This window comes from Rhea pennata, chromosome 2 (assembly GCF_028389875.1).
Source record: "Rhea pennata isolate bPtePen1 chromosome 2, bPtePen1.pri, whole genome shotgun sequence".
NCBI lineage: Eukaryota > Metazoa > Chordata > Aves > Rheiformes > Rheidae > Rhea > Rhea pennata.
In genome coordinates this window covers 1650637-1673756 of record NC_084664.1, presented here as the reverse complement: position 1 = coordinate 1673756, position 23120 = coordinate 1650637, and the positions used below count along the sequence as shown (strand labels likewise).

The 23120-nt window shown below is 50.3% G+C and overlaps 1 protein-coding gene across 1 annotated transcript in view; it reads right to left on the bottom strand.

Annotated features, from left to right (window-relative positions):
• The window catches only part of SETD2 (SET domain containing 2, histone lysine methyltransferase), a 55080-nt gene that overhangs the window by 10000 nt on the left and 21960 nt on the right, over positions 1–23120 (bottom strand). Inside the window, exons 11-14 of the mRNA XM_062568672.1 lie at positions 19755–20396; positions 7526–7574; positions 5341–5521; positions 511–1186 (exon numbers count right to left, since the gene is read on the bottom strand). Coding sequence (XP_062424656.1) covers positions 511–1186; positions 5341–5521; positions 7526–7574; positions 19755–20396 — 1548 coding nt within the window. The remainder of the gene's footprint in view (positions 1–510; positions 1187–5340; positions 5522–7525; positions 7575–19754; positions 20397–23120) is intronic.

The window sequence follows — 23120 nt, the reverse complement described above, 5'->3', positions numbered from 1 at the left end:
TTGCCATCAGTCTCGGGCAGCAGATCCCCTAAAGAGGCTCATTTTACTGCAGACCTCTCCAGGCACAGATTTTCTTTTCACAACTGAGGAATCAAGCTGCATTTACAAGAACTGATAGCTCCAGCCCGTTTCTGAACACCTACTGAAGGCTAATACCTTCACGTTTTACTGTATTCTGTGCGGGCAGAAGCTCCTACCCATTCAAAAATAATCTCTGCCCAGCTGTTACCTTCTGCTTAGTCCCACTGACTAAGATGTATTGCAGTTTGGGCACAGCAAATAACCTACATAAATGTGCTTTTCTCAGCATCTTAGATGGAAAATGATCTGAGCAGCACTATTACAGCTTAATATCGGTGTAAAGTAGGACGGTTCTAGGCAGCCTTATGTACCAGGACGGACCCCAGTGACAGGCACAAACAGCTGCTTTCCAGGTTGCAGGCTGCTTCACGGGGCGGTTGTGACACGCTGCGTTCGAGATGTCGCGGTGCGCTTTCTCATGGGTATTACCTGTACGATTGGTGGGGTCGTCTGCGAGTAAGGGGACGTCACACCATAAACAGTCTGACAGGTCTGTCCCTGGTAATATATGGCTGGCTGGGACTGGGCTGGCGAGTACTGCTGTTGTACAGCGACAGTCTGCTGGCTGGAGTCCCAGACCCCGTAGCTCTGGCCCTGCACCGGCCCCGGGGCTGGCACGGGCAAGACGGCCACGTTCGGTTCCTGATGGACTACGGTGTCGCTTTGTGCTACATACTGCGGAGTTGTAACCTCCATCGTCGTTGCTACATGTTGGACTACTGGTACAGGCTGGGGTGTTGTTAAGGTTGGCTCCACCGTGTGCCCAACCAAAGTCTGCGGGTGCTCGTAGGCCGCCGGCGAGCACATCGAATCCATGCTCGGCGTGGGCAGCAGCACCTTGCCGGCGTTGGGGTTGCTGGGGTCCACGTAGGCCTGCATGGGGTAGCCGGGCGGGTAGCCGATGAAGCTGTGGTGGGGCGTGCCGTAGCCCATGGAGTCGTACGGAAGGGGGGACGCCATGCCCAGGTTCTGCAGCTGCTGCTGCTGCTTCTGAGCCTCCCGCTGGGCCACCTCCTGCTCAAAGAGCTTCCGCCGCTCCTCGGTGGACAGCTTGTTGCGATCTTTAAGCCGGACTTTCTTCTTCGAAGAAGCTGGCGTGTCATACCTGGAACAGAAAGAAAGGAGAACACTTTGTGAGACTTGCCCGGAAACACGCAGCTATGGGGCACCGAGACGTCCTCCAGCGGCAAGGTAAGGCATTCAGAGCCACCCGGGCACGACGCGCAAGAGCAGGGTGAGTTGCTAAAATGATTCATTTGCTTTGAGTTCTGACCCAGCCTGGCCACTCACAGAGAAGAGACACATCCTTCGGCCCAGCTCACTCAGGAGCAAGAAGCCCACGGCGCTGGCGGTCGTGGAAGAAGCTCCGCTGGACTAACTAACTCAGGTTCAACGCTGGCACCACAGGAGCTAACAGAGATCCAGACCGCAGAGAGTCTGCAAGACCGCAGGGCAGCGCCGAGTGATACCCAAGAGACGGAGGAACCAGGGCTACGCCAAGGGCCAACGGGAACCCAAAGGGAGAGGGCAGAATGAGCAAGCATCCCTCCGCGTTGGCTGTGCAACTCGACCAGCCTGCGTCGGGGCGTCTCTGCCCCACCGCACGCGAGCAGGAGCAGGAAGCAGCTTCCAAGAGCCTCACGGGTCCCTGAACAGGGATGCAGCTCCCACCCGCGCAGGGCAGCGTGCAGGAACGCGTCGAGGAACCCCCCCGCTGCCGTAACGCTCGTCCCGGCGGCACGTCCCCATTCAGAGCTGCAGCACGGCTTTTACGCGGAGCCTCAGGGTTTTGGCAGAGCGGCCCGGCTAACAACAACGCCCGCGTGCCGCGTTTTACGCGGGCAAGTTTGAGCGACACAAAGGAAACCCAAGCAGGAAAATCTACATGGAAACCATGCTGCACTGAGCTGCCCAGGCAGGAGCACCTCAGTCAACGCTAGAGCGAGATTGCAGCAAATTGCCCACCGACAGCATCTCCTTCGGCTGGTATTTCTGGGCTTGGTGGGCTGCAGGGATTTGGTTTGGCTTTCAGCGAGTGAAAACCATTCGCTGAATTTTGAGCCGCGCCGGGTGCGAACACCCCGTCCCTCCTGCTTTAAGGAAACGGGCCGCGCAGGCAGAGCCTCGGAGCAGCCCCCGCGCGCCGAAGCCTTCCGGACGCCCCTTCCCGAGCGCTGCGCTCCAGACCCGCTCGCAGACGTTACTAAGAACAATGGAATTACAAACAACACATTTCTGTTTAGAGTTACGCTACTTACTAGACCACAGCTCTAGCTTTAAAAAAAAATTAACAACGTGGATGGATTCTTTTTAAGAGTAAGAATTTTTACCCCGAGATGCAGAGCAGCTGGAGGGATTTTTCCAAGGAGTTAAAAGAAAAAAAAAAGCTGGAGAACTTTGATCAGGCCTCCTCAACCATGGAAAATTTCAGATGAAAGGTGGATATTTTGAGAAGTTATGAGTGTGGTAAAACAGGGATTACAAGCAGAAATGCTTTGCAGCCGTAAGTATAATGGATTCTACAAAGCATCCAGTATACTCTTAATACACTAACTTCATGTTCATGTGTTCAATTTACATATCAAACGCACACTGCTACCAATACATACACTTAAGATGTTCCTTCGGTTCCTCGGTCACATTCCCAGAGTAGCTGTAAGGATCTGTTAATACAAACCTTCCTGACATGAAGAGTTCCATTTAAATAATTCCAGTCCTTCTGGGCACTTGCCTTGGGAGCTTACAAGAGGGGCTGCTTGTGCGAAGGGACAGGCAGGAACATCGGGGCTCCAGCCTCGAGCGCAGCCAAGGCACAGCAGGCTGCAGCCCACCAGAGCTTGCATCTCTGCGGAGAAAGTCTTCGCTGAAAAGCAAGTGGTGGCAAGGCAGGAAAGAAAGGCAAGAGGACAGGAACGCACGCAAAGCCTCCTCGGAGGAAATCCCCAGCCAGCTTGGCCCCTCCTGTCCCCCATCTTTGCGCTGAGGATGGTGGTGACTGTGACTCTCCGAATTTGACTGTTCAGCGTCACCATCAAACATGCTTTTCCTTGCTTTCTGCCTTCGGGGCTGTCTGAAATCCACTCACCTCACTTGCACCCTGTCCTCTGGCTGCGCTGGCAATGCTTTGGCGTTTGCTCTGTCCCTCTCGCCACCTTTATTTTTTGGCCCGTCCAATCTTTCGTATTCTTCTTCCACCTCTAACCACTGTGCCCAAATTAACGCATCTCTCTTACTCCTCTACAAAAAGTTCAGATCTTCTCAACCAACAGATTTATCTAACGGAGAACCAAGGAAACCTTACTGCACACGCACCCAAAGGGAACACGGACGCTCCTCCTCGGGAAAGCTGCTTGCCTGCAGCCCGCTGTGGCCTTAAACGACGTGCAGAAGGTGGGAATCGGCCTGACTGAACGCCCAGAGCAGCTCAGCGGGGCGGACGGTTCACCTCGCTTCACGCACGGCCACCCCAGCACGGCAGGGACCGGGGAGAAGCGGGTGAGGGCTTCCCACTGCTGACGCACCGACGGCCCCAGCTCCGAGACGGGTCCCAGGCAGGCGGGAACGGTGCGACTGCAAAGGCCTGAAAACCACGGGGAACTGGGCGAGGGGGAAGAGCTGGCCTCTCCTCCCGCGACGTTCAGCCACGCGCGCTTCACGGTGCTAATCCGACGCACCGGGCAGCGCGACCTCGGAGCGTGGCGCCGCAAGCAGGAACGGCACCGCAGCAGGACTCCCAGCAGCTTTCGTTAAGCACCTTCCGCTGGGAAACGAGGAGATGGCAAAAGCTACAAGCCCGAAACAACAAGAAGGCCAAAAACATATGTTCTTATGAAATCTCATGATTTCAAATCTATCAGAAAATTTTTTAGCGTCCACACGGCCTGTTTCACGCTATTTATTGCCTCCTTTTTCCTATCTCTTTATGCAGTTACTCCTCTCTCTCTCCTGCCCCCAGTCATCCGCGACATTTCCATCCTCCGAACGGACAAGTACAGTATTACCGATCTACGTCTTATTTTCTAGGCAGACATTTCAAACTTTTCCAGCAGAGCTCACCACAAGCACAGAAGCATGCTCGGCTGGCTGATTCACCACCAACTGCTCTGTAATTACCGAGTTGCTTTAGATCCTATTTAATAGAGACAATAGAAAACCGACTGTTTTCTAAACCAGTGACTTGTTGGTAATCTTACTGCCTCTAATACGGTCTAACGTCTCCCTGAAACAAAAGACAGCATTTTCCTTCTCTTAATTAACAGGGAACTTTTGAGTAAGAAAACCTGGCAGCCTACATACAAGAGAAACAATGAAAAAACATTATAGTGGAAGTGCTGCTAGTGTGATTAAAAAGGTGGTACCTATTTTTTTTTCAAAAAAAATGTAATTAGTAGTGGCACCAAATGGCAGTACAAACAAGCAAGTTTCACAGTTCCTATTTGAAGGGAGCGTGTCCTAACCCTCTGAGCAGCTTACACCCCGTAGCAAGGAAAGGCTCCTCCAGTAATTAGTATTTTCTCCTTCTGCGTGATTCCTCAGGAGGAATTGGCTGGCTTTAAGGTGAAAGATGACTCCTATAATGCAGTTATTTATCACACGGCTCCCAGCTCTTGTACATGCCCATTTCGCCTTTGCTGGTCGGCAACAGTATTTCACGCGCAGAAGCACAGCTCGTGCTGGTGCAGCAGAGGTAGGCTGCTTTCTTTTTGTACTTTATCTAACACTTTCAATGTCTGTGAACACCGTAACTGAAAGTATGTTTATGTCTTCACTTTAGTCTATGCATCTAGTGCTTTGTTTCCCTGTAGTTAAAAATACTTTTTTTTTTAAGATGTAAGTAAACTTGACATCCACATTCTCATCTGTATACTTTTGGGAAATGAAAGTGCAGAAGCTAAAGCTAGTTTACAATCATGGGGGAAAAAAGATAAAAGGAGGCTGACAGCATCTCCGATCTCTGTATTATTCATAAGCTCCACACTAGGAAAGTTTTCCCTATCCGGTTGCCGGCGTGCTTGCAAAGGCAATGCTTAGAAAGAGCTTTGCGATTTTAAAATCGCCATGAAGGATGGAAGCAGCTCAGGAACTGAGACGCCTCCCCACTTGCATCACCCAACCTTACCGACTCGGTGACTCTGTGATCGTTACCGTCCGGGGAATACAACTCACCGCGCGCACGGTATGCAACCAGGAGAAACCTTTCTCCCCCTGTCCCTGTATGTTTTCCAAGAGTGCGTGTTCCAAGAGTGTTTTCCAACTTGCCTGTCTTCTGGCCTCTTCGTTCCCCGCTCGTACGCCGAAGACGGCGGCGACAACGAATCTCGCCGCCTCTTCTTCTCTTTGCTCTGGCTCTGCCTCTCGGGCTCGCGCTCGCGGCTCAGGACGGGATTCTTGGGAGTAGGGGTCTGATCCCTGTGGCCTGCTGCCTCCCTCCCGCGGTCCGCTGTTAAGGAAGACGGGGAAAAATTGTTACAATTCAGTGTATTTCTAGCTCTGCCCTATATTAGCCAAAAGAGCCTCCAGTCAAACAAATTATAGCTCGCTATCAGCCTCAGGGCTGCAGTACGGTTGGGATGAAACTTCCATTTTAAGTTTGTTTTTTAGATATTTCTCCCACTCTTGAACTGCTACCTAATGGATTAACATGCATCAGGCTTATTTTTCCTGTTCCTTCAGGAGGACATCGCTGCCACTAAATAATCTGAACACAAACGATGCGGAGCACTTTTCCACTGGAAAAAAATTGATTTGGAACCCAAACCTTCCGCCAGCACGCTGCGGCCAACGCGGAGCACGTCCCGACAGCGCTCAAGCCTGCCGCGACCGCCCTCGAGCAGCACGTATTTTGGCACCGCGTGCGCTTTCGGGTATAATGTGAACACAGCTAGTACCGCGAAATCCCCTTCTAAGACGAGGCGGTGCTGCCGGGCACTCGGCCACGTGGACGGGACAGCAGAGCTCTTCCCCCGCTCGCCTCCTCGGGGCGGACGCAGCCCCGGAGCCTTCTGCAAACCCTCCTTTGCGAAAGGAGCCTTTCGGTCGCTTAAAAAGCCCAAGCAGTCCCTCGTCCTCTCGCTTTCCAGCCTCGGAGGTAATTTGGGGTGAGGGGAAAGAGCAAGCGGGAAAGGGAGCGAGAGCTGCAGTTAACGGCCGAAACGCAGAAGGTCGGTTCGTTACGCCCGGGTCCGAGCCGCTCTCGCCCAGAGCAGGAGCTGTCCGCAGCAGCTGAGCTTCCAGCACTCGTTTCATCCCGTTTCTGATAACACACTGATGTTCCCTGCTCACGTGAACACGCTGTCGCGTAGACAGAAAGAGAGATGCTCCAAGGAAAATTCTGAAGTTGGAGAAACGGCCCGGAAGCGAGCAGGCTAGGGAGTGCTTCGTGACACCAGGAATTCACCTCCAGGTTCCCTTAACGGTCGCTGCACGGGTGCACACGTGAAACGCCACCGTGCTGCGCCCATAACACCCTCAGCAACCGGACGCAGGTCCCCAGGTTTTCCTTTGGATGAGGAGCGGGCCTTTGCAGCAGACCTCCTTAGAGTCCCGTCTTCCCAAAAGCGCTTTCAGCCCGTGGCACCAGACCACAGCTGGGCTGGCGCCAGAAACCCCTGAAACGCGCACGGTGTGGACATCGGAGCGTCCAAGGCAACCGTGGCGCCCTGCAGAGCCTCTCGCGAGTCCTCCCCACCGCAGCTGCCCTGGCGGCCTGCGTGGTTTCCATACGTCGGAAGGGAAAACGGAGCTGGGAAACACTGTCCCAGCCCGGGCCCTGCCCCAGGTCCCAGTGCTGCCACCAGAGCTGCTTTACATGATCTTCTGGTCCTAACTACATTGGCCAGATGAGATTTTAATGTGGCTCAACATATGCAACCAGAGATGTTAAGATCTGAACTTGGGGCGTGATAAGAGCATCTATACACTGTGATGAAAAGAGACGTTGCACTGAGTATGAAACTCCGATTTAAAGCATGCTCTTCTCCTCCTACAAGGAAATCTGATCTCTCCCACCAGGAGCTGCTCAGGCATCGCCTATACTGTCATATGCTGGATTCACGACGAGGCTACAGGCTCCAGGAGATCGAGCTCAGCCCCTGCAGTACTGCAGAGAGCCTGACTAAGAGGGGAAAAAACTTCTCCCACCCTCCCGTCTGAGATGCCACCCACCGCTTCACCCCACCCACTGCTTAGTCACCTTCTCTGTTCACACTTCGCCCATTACGGCGGGAGCTGCTGCCTCTAGCAGATACGCGCAGCCCCCAACGGAACGAGCTCAGCCATACGCCGCCGCACTACAAACAGCAGCGGAGCGTCAGCGCCGGTCTTCGGGCTCTGAGACGGTAAATATCGAGCTCCAAGTGGACAACCTCGCTCGATGGGATGCACCAGGAAAATTAATCTGTTCTGTAGGAGCAGAGTGATAAGCGAAAAAGCATTGACTACGTACCGCTGTTCTCCTTTTCTGCTTGACTCTTCTTCGGGATTCGGTACACCTCCTGCAAAACAATCCACAACCCAGAGTCAGATTTTCAGGCACGCACATGAGCACATTCCCACCGTCTATGGGGCTGGAAGGGCCGTAACATGCTACTCTAGGAACTCCAGCACTTTACTCACAATTTAAAAACAAACAAAAAAAAAAGTGGTTTCCTGAAGCTAAGTTCGGTCTTTAAACATATCGTTGTGGTGCTTTCTATATATTATCTCTCATCAGCATTTCCCATTCGAGCGGTTGATGTGGCTTTTGTACCAGGTGCTCCGGTCCCTGTTTCAGGAACCCAAGCACGCCGGCAACAGCGCCGCCCTCCTCGGGGGCTCTCAACACCTCTGCGCAGAGCTCGGTGGGAGAAAGGAATGATTTTTGCAAGTGCAAGAGCTACGGTCCAGAAGCAAAAGCACGCTTTCCTGCCTCTTATTTATCGTCAGTCCTGGTGTACTTGCAGTCAGGATTTAGGGGAAATACAGTGGAGGATGCTGAAGCCAGCACAGATTCCAGTTCAGTCTCCAGTGGCTGCACCACCCCAGCACGGCTAAAAGCAAAAGCACTTTGCAGAGGCTCTTCCCAAGAAAACACCCTCATTCCGAAAGGGCGTCTACGGCCGCCGAACCCTGCCCTTGTGAACAGAACTGCAGACGCACACATCCCAGCTGCTGCCTAATGAACACCGCGTGAACGTGCCTGCGCGCTGCGAAGGCGTGGAGACCCATGGCTGCACCCGTTCTGACCCGACGCACAACACTGCAACGCTGCTGCTCCGGAGGAACACGGCCTGCTCCATCCTTACGTCCTCAGCTACCGCTGCAAAGCTCATCCGCCTCGTGGGCCTTCCGGGACCAGCCCTGAGCTGCCCGTCAGGGACTGTGAAGAAAGCTGGAAGCACCTACACTTCTCGAGACGCTCCCTGGCTTTGACGCTTGGTGTTTGAGGGACCTGGGGAAACGAGGAGGAGACAGTCTCCACCGCAGGAGCTCGCCTGCCATGAGCTCCGGGCCCAGGCAGGAGTTGTTGGGAGAGCAGCACCATCGGGCTGCAGCCACAAAACATGCAACACGTTTCCAGATGACTAAGCTTGCTCTTAATATTGCTGGTGCAGAGTCAGACCGGAGCAAAGCCTTGCACTCGAGCATTCCCCACTGCTGAGAAGAGCTGGGAGCGCATGCTGCCATCGCATCGCCTGCCGCAGCTCCACGTGCTCCCTCGAAGAGCGGTCGATGCCTGGCTATCCGGTATTCCTACTAAGGAAACGCGCTTGCTCCTTAGCTTCGTGTACTAAGCAGCCCCACGGTGTCCCAGGATCACAGAATGGTTGAGGGTGGAAGGGACCTCTGGACTAGACGATCTCCAGAGGTCCCTTCCAACCTCAACCATTCTGGGATCATCTAACGTCCAGCGACTTTTTACATCCTGCTTCTAACTAGAGGCAAGAGGAAGAAAAAAAAAGGGTTCAAGAAGATCAGGAAAGTCCAAAGTTAAAAGAGGGAAGAAGCACGACATGGTAGCCACCTCACTAGTCTCGAAGCTCCCCTCTCCTGGCGGTTGCTTTATTTTCTGAAGACCAAGCTTGCTGCTCATATACCCACAGCAGAGCTCTCATGAAGCTCCGTGCCCTTGCAAACTCATTTTGAGCCTGAATCTGCCTAAACGACGCAGGGAGGCAGAGGCCTCGACAGCTGGGTTAGAGCCAGACCTCCCGGACAGGCGGCCGAGCTGATCTATCACCAGGACCTCCACAGTGGTCACCAGCCCTTCCCTGGGCACCTTCCAGTAACAAACACGTTCCCGATAACGCACCGAGCGGTGAGTGCAGACGATCGCCTGGCCCCACGCACAGCGTTTGGTTGCCCTTAATGCTGAAGTAAGCACGGGGAATCCGAAGCAAAGCAGACGGGCTCCCGGCCCTCGCAGCTCTTCAGCGCCCGCCCCGCAAAATCAACGTGCTGCTGTCTAAGCCCAGTGCCAAGATCCCAGAGGTCGAGTCCTTGGTTTGCCACCGAAACTCCTGGCTTGAGTTTGGGTCAGCTGCCACCTCGACGCTCCCTCCCTTCCACCCTTCCATCGCTTCTTCAACAGAGCCAAGACTGAAGGCCGTCACTCACAACTTAAGGTATTTTTTGGACCTTCTAGTATCTGAGTGCTAATAGGACTGGGACTGTGTCACGCATTTAGAACAAAAAAAAGTGTTTATTGCTTTATGCATCTCAAGGCAGACCACATTTTAAAAGTCTCGGCACCATCTCTTTCTGCTCTAAGCCTCCTGGCAGAACAGGCCTGAGCCGGCAGGAGGTGTCTGCTGAACCGGCGACTAACGTTAGGCGGCTCGTTTTTTAACTAGGTTTTGTATGCCCGTAAGGGTTGGATTTTTTTTTTTTTTTTTTTTTTTTTTTTTTTTTTTTTTTTTTAGTACGTCCTCTAACCACGTCCTTAATTATCCTGCGGGATCTTTAAATGTGTTCCATTAGGAAAAAACCCGTATTTACTTTCCATCCTTTTTCTCCACTACCGCTCGGCTGCAGACGTAGGGCATCTCATGCCACCCACCACCGCAATTTTGCCTGTGCCCGTGCTCTGACTGCACGTTCGATGGGGAGCAGGTCCGACAGCACCGGCGTGACCAGGCTCCCTTCATGGCCACCCAAAGCCCCGCAGAAGAGGAGCTGTATCTGAGTTGGGTCCTTGCCACGTTCTGATGCAGGTGGCAGAAGCGTCTGCTGTTCCAGACAGCGTGGTGCACTGGTCCTTCTCCCCAGGAGCACGGGGGTCACCCTCAGCTACGGCTCATTCCGCGGCCTCTGCTGGCTGCCTCACTAAAACCAATACCCTTCTCCGAGTCTAGATCTACCAGAGTTAGAGCCACTCCTGTCCACGACCACTGAAGAGAAGCGGGACAGAAAGAGGTGCTGCACCATGTTTAATACTTTATTGCTTCTCTGATACCCGACTGGTCCCAGGCTCCTCCAACGCTCCCTTTGCAACTTCATGTAAAGGCCTCGCACAAGAAAGAGAGGGAAGGAAAAGTGCCTCAAATGAAGAAACGTCAGTGCATTCTGCTAACCTGAAATGCACTTTAAGACTTCAAGCTAGGTGAGACAGAAACCACCACACATGGGCAGCACGCTATCTGCTTTGGGTTTACTACAAAACCCACGCGAAGCACAGGAGCTTAATGCTACTCTGGTCTTCACAGGCAGGAGAAAGACCTGGCGCGCCATGACTGTACTTGGCTACCTCGGAAGCTCAAACCTTAGAGCATCTTCTACAGCGCACGCAGCACTGGAGACGGCAAGGTGTCCTCTCCGTAGCTGCCAAGATCCAGGATCTCGTTCTGACCCTGGCCCTGGCCCTGGCAGCACCTGCGCTCCCCTGGGTGGCTTCGCTGAGTTCCTCCGTGCAGTAAACGGGATACGGCTCAGGAAACCCAGATTAAAGCTTGCCGAGGGTGCTGGTCTTGCAAACGCCGAGACCGCGATGACCACGCAGCACGAGACCGCGATGACCACGCAGCGCGCAGCGCTCCCGTTAAGCACCGCGAGATGCGTAGCGACGGGGACTTAGACGACATGTTAAACAACTGTGCGTCACTGCACGTTACAAAATGAGCTTTGTAAGTACCAGCATGTTCTCAATTCTAGTTTTAACTTAAATACTCTGACATTTGAAGTGAAAACAATATTTTACTGTATTAGGAATGCTAGTGACCTACAGTAGCTAACAGTTGATTAAAATGTGTCCTGCATACAGAGATTTTACAGTGGTGCAGGCTATCCAAGTTCTGTTAGCTCAGAAAAAAGTTATTCTAACTCCAGTGTGCGTCAAGCCCTCGCTATCTGCTCTCCTCCCAAAATAACTACCGTAGTTAAACACAAATATCTTGTCACTGGAGAGCAGCACGGGCTGAGCTAGCTGTTTTTTGGCTGAATACAACGACAGGGTCAGGTGAAAGGAAATAAGATCAAGGAAACCATCCACGAAAAGCCACAGGGAGAAACGCTCTGCCCGTGGCAGAGGACGGGGCCCCGACGGAGGCTGCAGCGGCACGCTGCCGCGTCCCGAAACGGCGGCGCTCGAAGACGAGTTCGTAAGAGCTGCGCTACCGTACTTGCACAAAGACGCTATTTCAGCGTGGTGAACCCCGCTCGGAGGGCCGGACTGGTTAGGATTTGGGCTTTCCTAGGGCTGCAGACGGAGCAACCCAAGTGCTTGTGCCGAAAGCCAACAAGGATGGACCCTACGGACCGCTGTGTTGTGTCAGTGCCTTTGAACAGCATCATCCCATCGCGCTTGATGCAAAGCAAAAGCACTTGATGCCTCAGTGACCTACAACAGTTTCCAGAGGAGTAAATTTGCTTCTGTTTTTTTCCACTCTACCGCAGGAGGTGGCAAAGTCGGCTTTTGAGGGGAGCAAGGTCATTTCTGAGGCTGGCAGGGAAAAAAAAAGAAGAGGCTGGAGCACTGCTAGCTTCCAGCCTGCTTTATTCCCAACTTAAGTAGTCAGAAGAAAACCACCCAGGAAAACAAAGTATTTTCTCTTAAAATATTAAATATTAAACTTTATTTTTGAAAGCTGGCAGGAAATTAATTTCCGGTTGTACAGCCTCACGTCACCTTTTAGCAACGCGCATGCTTCCAGCGCTACATTAAACGAGGGAGCTCAGGTTTAAAAGTCACCCGGCCTGATTTTACTGTTCAAGAAAACGTACGTGCCCCGGGGGCTGAGAAAATATTTGAAAATACTCCTGCATCGGCGGAAGCCCACCGCGGGGCAGGCCGGGAAGGAACGGCCCCAAGGAAGAAGGGAGGACGGGGAGCAAGCAGCACGAGGACTAGGATACCTCCTCCGCGGTCCTTTTCTCCCGTTCAGCACTCTGCCAGACAAAATGCAACATTTGTCGGGACCTCCTCCAGCGATCGGAGGCACGAAGGCTCGGTAAGTACGCCCTTTTTAATGTTCTTTCTCCCACATTTTCACAATATCACAATGGGCGAAAAAGAATGAGGTCCTCAGTGTGTTTTTAATGTAATCTAAAGAAGCGATGTGACTCACTGTTCAGCCTCGGGGCAGATGCAGGAAGAACTTGCGGGGACAGGAAAACCTATGTAATACTATCAATCTGTCCCAGCCAAGGAAAATCTCCATCAGGTAGAGAGGTGATGTCTTTCGACAGGCTAAAGATGCAGAACAGCAGCATCAGAGATAGCTCTTAAAAGGAAACTGGAGAATTCTTTTAAAAGCTGAATTGCAGGGGCATATTATTTATTTGCCATCGAGTGGCCGGGATGATTTTATCCTTTACTATCTGAAGGTGGAAGGAGCTGCGAAAACATTGTTCCTGCAGACCCAAAGACAGCCATCAGCAACCGACCTTCTCTGCTGCTATTTTCTCTCTCCTACGTCATTTCTCCTCCGACAAATTATTGTCATATAAACCACAAAGCAAATAAAGAGGTACCTCCACCGCCTCCAGTTCCCTGCTGTGCCCGCTTGGACTCTACGTTTTGTAGGGGAGGCGAGAAGCTGTGACGAGTGGCTGCAGAAGCCCAAGAGTATGGATGAACCAACTAGGGTGGCTAAAGGATAAAGCAGCATGCAAGAGGTGGGAAGGCATAAACTAGACTGGACTTCCCAGCTCCAAAAATGACTTTCTCATTAAACAGTAGAACATGCTATGGGAAACTCCTGGAAGAATGGTTAATGGGAACGGGGGAGGCCAGGGGCCACCTAACACAAATGGACCTGGCAAACACAGACCAAGCAAAAGGCAGAGCACTGCATGCAACTTATCACCCACTCCTGCAACACGCTGCTATCAGCCACTGAACCAAAGAAATAAAGTGACATTTTTATTGCCACTCAAGTATTTATAGCTAGTCCGACTAAATAGAGATAATTGACTCTAAGCGTCAAGGTCAAAGATGGCTGAACTTGCAAGAAAGCATCTGCCCTCCCTTGATGGGGGAAAACGCCTTCTCCTGCGGTATGAGGCCGTGACCACAGTTAAGGAGACACCGCAGTGGGAAACCAGTGAACCCGTGGCAAGATCTGTCTCATCAAATTAAACGACCTGAGCTAAGAACCGGGCAGCATGAAATAAAAGATAATTACGAACTGCTGCCTGGGAGCAAACTCTTGTTGGACAGGATTTACGCATACATCTACCGGATTCAGAACTGCCAGGATCGGACTGGTAAGGAATGGAGGCAGCCGAGTCTTTGGAAACAGCAGAGAACATATTCTAGAAGAATATGTCAAAGTGTCCTATGGAAACCAGATGCTGGTCAAATTAAATGCAAGCCAGGGAGAATTCCAAAAGCCTATTTTATTTTTGGAAACGGAAGCTGCTAGCTTGAACATGCACAACCGCTAAATCAACGCAAGTGCCCCTAACAAAGTCCAAATGCTTCTCTACCTTTGAGAGCAATTTTTAATGAGTTACACAGAAAATTAAATATAAAAAGAAGAGTGATGGGAAGAAGTCTCTTGCAAACAAAGGAAGTACTGAATTTAGGCTGTGCAGCTGCACGTACAAAACCTTGACACAAGAAAGGCAGGAGAACTGCAGAGTGATCTCAAGACTCAGAGGACATAACAGTAGGAGAAGGAAAGCGAGAGTGCACGTAGTGAAATCCTCTCTGGAAATCTGCCTATTAACCCCCAACTATTTCTCACTTAATGGGAGAAAAGTGGAAGAGCAATGGCATGGACTTGCACGACCCCAAAGACCGAAGCAGGGAAACAACAGCACCACAGGGCAGAAGCTGCTGAGCAGGGAAGAGGCTCGTGCCGGGTTAGGGTGCGGAGGGGCCGACGCCGGCACGCGAGCAGGACCGGCAAAGGGGGCGATCGGAGGGGAAACGGCCACTTTTCTCCCGGGATAGCAGCAGGAACGGATCGCACTGCTGGATGCTCAGCTGCAGAGCTACCTGCAGCCCTTTGAGGTTCGCACCGTCTGGCCGGGCTGATGGATTCAAAGCAAAGGCTACCTGCAGACTGCATTTCAAAACCCCATGTGCACCTAATTACCAAGCCAGGAGTAAGATGTGACTTGAATCAAGTTGCACGACCTCAACAGCTATGTTAGGTGATGACCTCCAAACTTCAAACACAAGCAAAAGCCACTCTGAAGGAAAGCTGCAGAAGCAAATACCACATCTGGAGTTCACTTCAGCGAGCAAATCAAGAGGTAGCTCCTTTCCTCAGGCTCCAGGCCATCTTCCCCCCCCTACCTAACCCTGCTCATTCTGAAGTGCTCCAAACCCCTTGGATTGTTTTGTTGAAATAACATGACACAACTAAATCTGTCTCCTATCAGGTGGTGTGTCTGTGCTCACGGCTGTTTTTCCTTTTTCTTCCTTTCCTCTTAACAGCTTCCCACCGTACCTCCCTCCAGCTCTGCCACACACGCAGAAATGATGCCAAGGTATGGAAGGGAGAAGAAGACCACGACAGCCTCACGTAAACGCCAGTAAACCTCACTATGAACAGCAGCCTGGCCACTCACCGGTGCCTATTGTTTTCACAAACTGTTGTTTGCTATTATACAAATTATAAATGTCCTAACACGAGCATGGGATGCGTGTACCGGAGCAGGAGTCAGTCGTTCTGGGACAGCTTGCCTGCACAAGAACAGTTTCACAATGCTGCCTTATTGAGATGCATCAAACGTGACTGATCTCGGGGCAAGAAGAAAGTTCAGTTTGTCTGGGTCATCCCAGTCCTACTATCCCCTGTCCAGGCTAATGATTAACCTCAAAGAAAGGCTGTTTTGATTGCAAAAGAGAAAGTCCACCTTGCCTAAGCCAAATAACTAGGATAATATCTCAGGCTTGAATTCTAAGTCACTGCTAAATAATTCTCAGGTCAGAAGTGCCCAGCTAAAACCTTTTTAATCCAAAACACCTGCCTCCTTCAAAAGCTTTTCCTTAAAATACACCTTCCAATTAGCAGGACAGGCTTTGTGGACCCTCACAGCCACAGTTTTACACCTATCTCTTCCCCAGAAAGGTGAGGACATGATCTGCCCACCCAGGAGTGAAGCAAGATGACAAAAGCTCAGTCCCACCTGTACCACACAGTGCCCAAACCATGGACGAGCGCTTCACTGCAAGGTTGTGGACAGAGCTGCCGTTGCCGATCCCGTTCCAGTGGCGATACTCTCTAGAGCACGCAGCTTCTCTAGGTGACAAGCTTTAGGCGTCTAAATAACCCAAGATGGTTTAAAGCCTCTGGTTTGGGTGGTGGAGCTGCAGGATCTGCAGGCCTAGTTTTAGGCAAATGGCAAGGAAAGCTCAATGGCCAGACTGCCCTCAAAACGCCGACGCTCTTAAAGCCCCCTCTAAGTTGAAGCCAAGCACACTTCTCTTCCTCTCAGTCCTAGCTACAGACACACAAGCCACCAAAAGGGTTTGTTGAGAGAAGTTTCACCGCAGCTTCCTGACAGCATTCACATCTGGACATCTGGAACATCAGCGGTTTGCACATGCCCCTTACCACGCTCGGTCTGGAGGGTGTCTCCTAAAACACACTCACTCCGGAGATGCCAACAGGGGAAAGCACTGGAATCATTAGCCATCGCAGCACATATTGCGTCCGTCCACAGGGGCCTTACCTGCCGCGGTCCTCGGCATGGGGCGGGCTAAGGCGCACGGGGGAGCCGCACTGAACCGCTTCGCCTGCTGGGTGCTCCCCAGCCTTTGCCCCGCAGAGTCCGTTTTCAGCCCGGGGAAAGAGGTGCACCAGTTCTTCAGAGAGCAGCAACTGCGTGCACGAGCCCAGGCTGAAAACTTACCCCGGCGGGCAGTGTGTGTGTGTGCGCGGCGCAGTGGGGATGTGTCAGCGGCCACCGCTCCTCGTGGGCAGAGGAGTCAGGGCGCGCAGCCCCGCGAGCCAGGGCTGTGGTCCTGTGTGTAGAGGTATATAAAAAGATAGCTCACTTAATCCTTTCACGCCAGGAGCTGTGATTTTCCCAGAGCGACGTCCATTGCCGGCAATGGACGCACCAAAATAACGTCGGCATCACCGAGTTAACCACCTCTGTCCTCTTTTCACCTATTATATTTCTCATGTACCATCCAGCTTCCCAACCATCTTCCTGTTTCTTCACAGTACGCACGCTATGTTCTCTCCCTTCTTCAGCACGGAGTTGAAAATGGAGTTGAGAAAAGGAGACACATGGTCAGCTGGTGATGTTAACAAGCTCCTTGCTGCCCTGAGAAGCTGGATGGAAATGGTTGAAATTACAAGGGGGTCATCACCAAGACCAGGGAGGACATAGCTTAAGTTACGAGGTTTCAGACCCTCCCGCCCGCCCGTCCAATGCCACTGCTACTGCAGGTAGATGCTCAGCGTTCCACAACTCAAACCAAAACCAGCTTGTAAAAAGCTTGGCAGTGCTGGAAAATGCACCTTGATCTCTTTCCACTTGGGTGACTTAAGTCCTCCCATGGTGTTTTAAGAGCTCCGGTGACTATCCGACCCCCTTTGAGCTCAAGCACAGTGCCGTTAGGTGCAGCAGTCTCCGTCCTGCTAGCTTAGTCTTTTCATTTGAAAAAATCAGCCATTTCAGGGCTGTACATTACGGTGGCCTGGCAAATTAACCCAGAAGCCAGTATCTTAGCGGGTGAAAATCGGACAGAAGCAGTTAACTCTTTAGTGCCCTCAATACGGTACGGGACAGAATGCGCCCCGAGGTCACAGTTTCCCCAAGGACACTCTGCAGGAGAAAAACAACTTTTCACCCACCTAGAGCACGATCCTGATCTCAGACACGTGGGATTACAAAGCTAGTTGTTGTGATAAATGCCCACGTCCCTGAGACCAGAACCGCGCTGCGGACGGCGACTAGCCTCCTTTCAGTTACAGGAGGTGAAGCACGCTCCAGCAGACCAACAGTCGGAACGAGAGACCACGTGAATCCGCATCTTGCCTGGCAGCTCATGATGGGTAATGACTCCATAGCTAACCACAGGCTCCAGCAAATGCCTTTAGCGCCCAAATCTCAGCTTCTGCAAGCTCAAGAGGACACACCAGCATTCTGGGAGTCAGCGCCTGGTGTTAACATGACACTGTCAGATCAAATTTGGCGCCAGACCCGCATTTTAGAAAAGTCGCACGTTTCACAAAGCTTCGCACTTTTTGTTATTAAACACTTTTTCCTGCGCTGTTTTGAAGCTTAAACACTGCAACATGGGATCCTGAAAGCAAAAATGTCTAGTTACAAATAGAAGAGTTAACCCTCGCAGTCCAAAGCAAGCATAACTCAAAAGCGGTATCAGATGAAGAATTAGTTTAGCTTTCAGTTCAAACAATCCAAGGTATTAGTAATGTATGGAAAAGGACTTTGTTTCAGTTTAACCATAAATTCAACCTGACAGTGTCCCATAAATAAAAGAAAATCCTAAGGCCCACACAAATTTTAAAAATCTACAAATTAAAACCTAGTAACTAACGTATCACAGATCTACTTGGTAAAGGGATGAAGGGGTAAAAACAAGCAACACAACCTAACTCTTTATATAGAAAGATATTTTAGTTCACCGTTTATATGGCAAAGTCTCACCTCTCCTCCCACTAAGATTTTAAGGCACAAATGATTACGGTCAAACAATTCTACAAACGCTCAAGGGTATCAGACTCTTCTGAACAATTTAGAGACAAAAGTAAGAATTCAAGTCTTATCAAGTCTTACATAAATCTCTAGATACATTTTATGAATGTGAATGTTTACAGCTATGGTAGTTGAAATGATACAAGGGAAGTTTCATGGACTCAAAGCTCACCGTGGTCCCCTCCACTGGTGCAAGGCACTGCACTAGGTGTATTACCCGTTATTAACGGCTTCCTCTAAAGCATTACTCACTGGCTGCTTTAAGGGGAACACCCACTCTTCAGCCACAGGATGCAGCACAGGATAAGAGAAGGGCGCAAGACCTCCGCTATTGTTTTCACCAAGCTCGCATTGTTTGGAAGCCCAAGACTCTGATAACGACATGATTGTATCTTCTCTGTAGGGAAGTGGCAGGGAGAAGTTACAACGATCCCTCCCCTTCTTCTCCCCCAGGACTTTTGTTATCTTGGCGATGGAAAGCATGAGGGACAGGTCCTTCAACACACAAATTCGGCACCTTCCCAGGACCAGGTGGTGCCCCTGATTCCACTGATGGATCCTTAGCAAATGCTACTCCTACATTTTAAAAGCAAAGCTCCCTCCCTTCTCACTCCAGCATGAGCTAGACCTCTTCTAGGAATGGCAGATGGGTGAAGAGTTTCACAGGTCCTAAAAAAACACCAGAAAATGCCTTAAGCTTTCAAGTGGCATGTCCTATATTTCAAAGCAAGTTGATGGCCAAAGATCAGCTGCCCAAGTAGGCCACCTGCACTGCTCAAGAATACACCTGCCTGATACTGGAGTAGAGAAAATACCAAATCCTTTTCCTAAAGAAGTTATGAACTCTAGAAAGACCTTGATGGAAGCAAAACATGAAACTATGTTCATACATGAAGTTGCTGCATACTCTAGTTAGCTTTAAAGGTTCAGATTAGCACCCACAAACCCGGATGTTTACCTGATCTAAACATGGACTGCCAACATTTAGAGGTTAACCCAGCACCACAAGTAGTATGAAGAGACTGCAATACTGTCAACAGACCAGTTTCTGGATACATTGCGATGAAAAGCAAATGTTCACAGAACAGGAAATATTGACAATCTTGTAATAACTGAATTTAAGAGAAGATGGTCAATCAATTTGTTTCAACACTCACAGATACTAGGCCGCTTCAACCAGAACTCTTTGCCACATTGTCACTAGCTCTTATTTTCTGACCAGTTGAGAAGTGAACCTCAACCACTTAAGAGTCACCCTTCCCCTGAAGGGCCTAAAAAACTGGATGGCTAAGTTGTCTTTGTGGTGATCAACCTGCGTTATCTGCTCCTTTCAGTGTGCAACACATCAGCACCTAGAAACCTGCTGCAAGTTGCAGATTCAGTTTGCAATGAAAGGATGTATATGGAAAGCACCTGGAGAGCCCTTTCTGTAGAAAAGGCAGTCTTAGGCGGTCAAGCAATTACCAAGAGGGCAACAACTCAGCCTCATTTGTACTGGACTACACACACCTCTGCATCTTCCGTAACGACAGCAGAGGTGCCGTAGCTGTGGGGTACCACAGGGTGCCTCTTACCTTCAGGTCTTTCCAGACATCAAGCAGCCTGGTAGCCAAATCGCTCACATCCACAATTTTGTCAGTTTGCTCTTGGCTTCTCTCGCTCTCAACGTCAGAGACGCCTTCCTCTTCATCTTGAGATGGCGTTTCCATGGTAATGGGCTCTTCCAGCTTTACACCATTGCTCTCTTTGACCTCAGCTTCAGGCTCAGCCTCCAGCTCCAGTGCCTGGGGCTTGCTGCTCTCCACCGGAATGTCAATGGCAGCTTTAATCTCCGGCTGCTGGGGCTGCTCCTCTGATCCCTCCGTGGTGGCACCCTCCAGCTGGTCCAGGTCCTCTTTGCCTTCTTTTCCTTCCAGCTCGCTGGTTGTATCTGAGATTGCACTGTCCATGCTGTTTTCACTGATAATTTTGAGCCTTCGAAACACCAGCTTCTTGGGGGTATCCGTGTCACCTTCTGCACTCTGCTTGGTGGAAAGATCTGGTGTGTTAAGCGGCGTATGAGCCCGCGACGTATTCTCGCTCGAGTAGCCATCGCCCTCACTGAGCTGCGGGACAGCGGTCTTGGTCTGAGCCCAGCGCTGAATAATCCCAAGCACTTTGCTCTCCTCCAACATGTTCTTATTAGGTATAGGCAGGAGCTCAAGCGTCTTCATAATCTGATTGCAAAGACAAAACCAGAGCTGTTAGAATTCAACACTGCCTCCAACTGGGAACAGTTTCTCTTTGTCAACAAGAGGTAACTTCTGAAATATCAGTATGAATTTGCGAACTAACAGCAGGAAAGCTTTTCCTTTACTTGACAGAGGTGCCTTGTGAACATCTCCCGTGGAAGTCAGAGCATTAACCGCATGAGCTGAGTGGTGACTCAGCTGGGCCCAGCAGGAGGGGGCACAGGGCAATGGGTAGGCAGCCAGCAACACCAGCTACAACGCAAGAAAATCACGCTGTGGAGTACCAGCATTGCTTGACAAGCATGCCAAGTAATCTTAGCAGTAGCTATCTATAGCTCCCATGATTATACACTCAGGAGTTTAATAGGCCACTGCATTAAAAAAAAATCATATACTACTACAAAATTCAGCATATTTTAACTGTCTTTTAAGCTAGCAACAGAGAAATTCTATGCTAAAAAAAAAAACAGTAAGTAGGATCCTAGAATTTATCACGATGCTTGCACAAGAGTTAGACTTAATTTTATGGTATGACTTGCACCTTTGAGGATGAAAGAAAAAAAATCATTCCACATATCTCTTGTATAAATTACTTTCCAGACCCTCGCCCGATGCTCTCAGCCCCTACTGTTTCACATTTTTAAGTCATTAAATCACCTAATGAAAGGACTGAAAGTCGTCAGCAAAGGTCCAGCACCACTAACCATTATATACTTTTTTTCAAATGATTCAAAACAGTAAGAATGAAGCAGTGATCTATTGTGTATGGTTGGTGATCCCTGCATGTACCTTTTGGTCTGCCTTCCAGCATGAGAACTATTCTGGGGGATCTCTTCATCCATGGAAAGACCCTCAACAGAGAGTGGGAGTCGGGGATTACAGGATGGACTTATTTGGGATTTTGAATGCATGTAAGTAGTTAAAGAATATAAAAGGACTCGAAGCAGCAGTCTGCTGTTTGTAAAGTTAAAACTTACATGCAAAGAGATACGGACAGCTGCGGAGCCTCCTTCGATCCTCCCAACGTGCCTCCCAAATGAGGCAAGTATGTCTCTTTATTGAAAAGATCTTAAAATCCCTTTCAGGAAACTTGTTAGTGATAATGGGTATCGCTCTGGCACAGAAAGCCGCATAAGCAGCTACTGAAGCACCAGAAATGAAATGAGAGCGCAACCCTTCTCATTCCTAAAATCCAGCAGGTCACTTCAGCAACCTCCCTCTCAAGAGCAGAGCCCAGACGCTTGGCAGGGGATTACTTTTTCAAGTAAGAAACAGCCGTCGCTTTTTAGAGGATCGGGAGTTCCCCAGTTTTCATCATGTTCCTTTCTTAAAAAACAGTCCTCCAGGACTGAGGGACAGCAGATGGTTTTACAGCACTGTGCTATCTTCTGCCAGGGGCATCTGATGGCCAAAGATCAATCCTCCTAAAACAGTGACAGCTTAAAAAAAAGTAGTGTGTGGAGTGGGAGAGCGGAGACAAAGCCACCACTATCACAGGTATTCAAAGTTTCAAAGTTATCCTCTTAGACCCTGAGGTGGGGACTCTGGGTCTGGTATCAACAAAGTTGAGTGTCTGAATCCAGTCCAAATGAAACAGAGAAAAGCCAAAGTCTAACCTAAGCATTGATTTCTCCAGTTGAAACTGGAGGTCAAATATCAGCAACTTCCCACTCAGAACTGAGCTACCTAGTAGCTCTGCAATGCTGTGGCCCTTGTACCTCAGGGAGCAAGGAGGGAAGTAACAAATAATTTCAGGCTTGAGGCTCCCTCAGAGCGATAGCTGCGATATTAGTGACGTGGGATGAATTCTGTCTGTCCCAAAGAAGAAAATACTGCAGTTATAAAAGGCAACAGCTCAGATCCTCCTAAGTGTGGTTACTGCAGGAGGATTCATGATTAATTCAGTCCCAGCAGAGTCAGTCTCAAGAGATCTTCATGCAACCTAGTGAGTCTCCCTAAACAGTAACATCAGGCTGATATATCACAAGTAACAGGAACGTTGACTCAGCAGGTGTCACGCACGTCTGCTTCGGTTGCAAGTACTGAAAAACCACATCAGATTAGCAGGAGAGAAAACCTGAGGCATCTGTTGAATCTCTGCCTTCTACACGATGTACATGGCCCATAAGCAACAACATTCTCTGCAGAGCACACAGCTCATGGTACAGTAAGCCTGATCAAACCTCCTAAATTAGCAAGCTACAACTTATATCTGAGACCTCCGACCAACTAGAACAAGTTTTCCAGGCATATGTAGTCAAAGTTTTGTCTAAATCAGGATAGGTGAGGACTAGATGGTGGAGCCAGTGGCCTGAGCAGACAACCCTGCCATCCCTTCACCACCACACAGGCTCCTTGCCAGGAGAGTAGGAACTGTCCTGCTACACCTGCACAACGCCTGATGGCAAGCTGGGTTACACAAATCTTCCGGTGTCCTCATCTGACCCCAAAAGCAGAGGGCTCACAGAAGTACGTGGAGATAAAGGGAGTCAATTCTCAGTCTTCTGACACCAGCAGCATCTGCTTCTCACACCTGAGCAGAGGGAACATCTAAAAACACTGCGCTGGAGACTTATCTCGTAGGCTTACAAAAACACACGAGTCAGTAAACTCAGAACAGCTAAAGAGGAGAAAGGCAGGACTGCGAGAGGCTGGATTACCCTCTTCCAAGCTACTTTTTAAAGTAGCTGGATTATGGGGTTGTCAAAC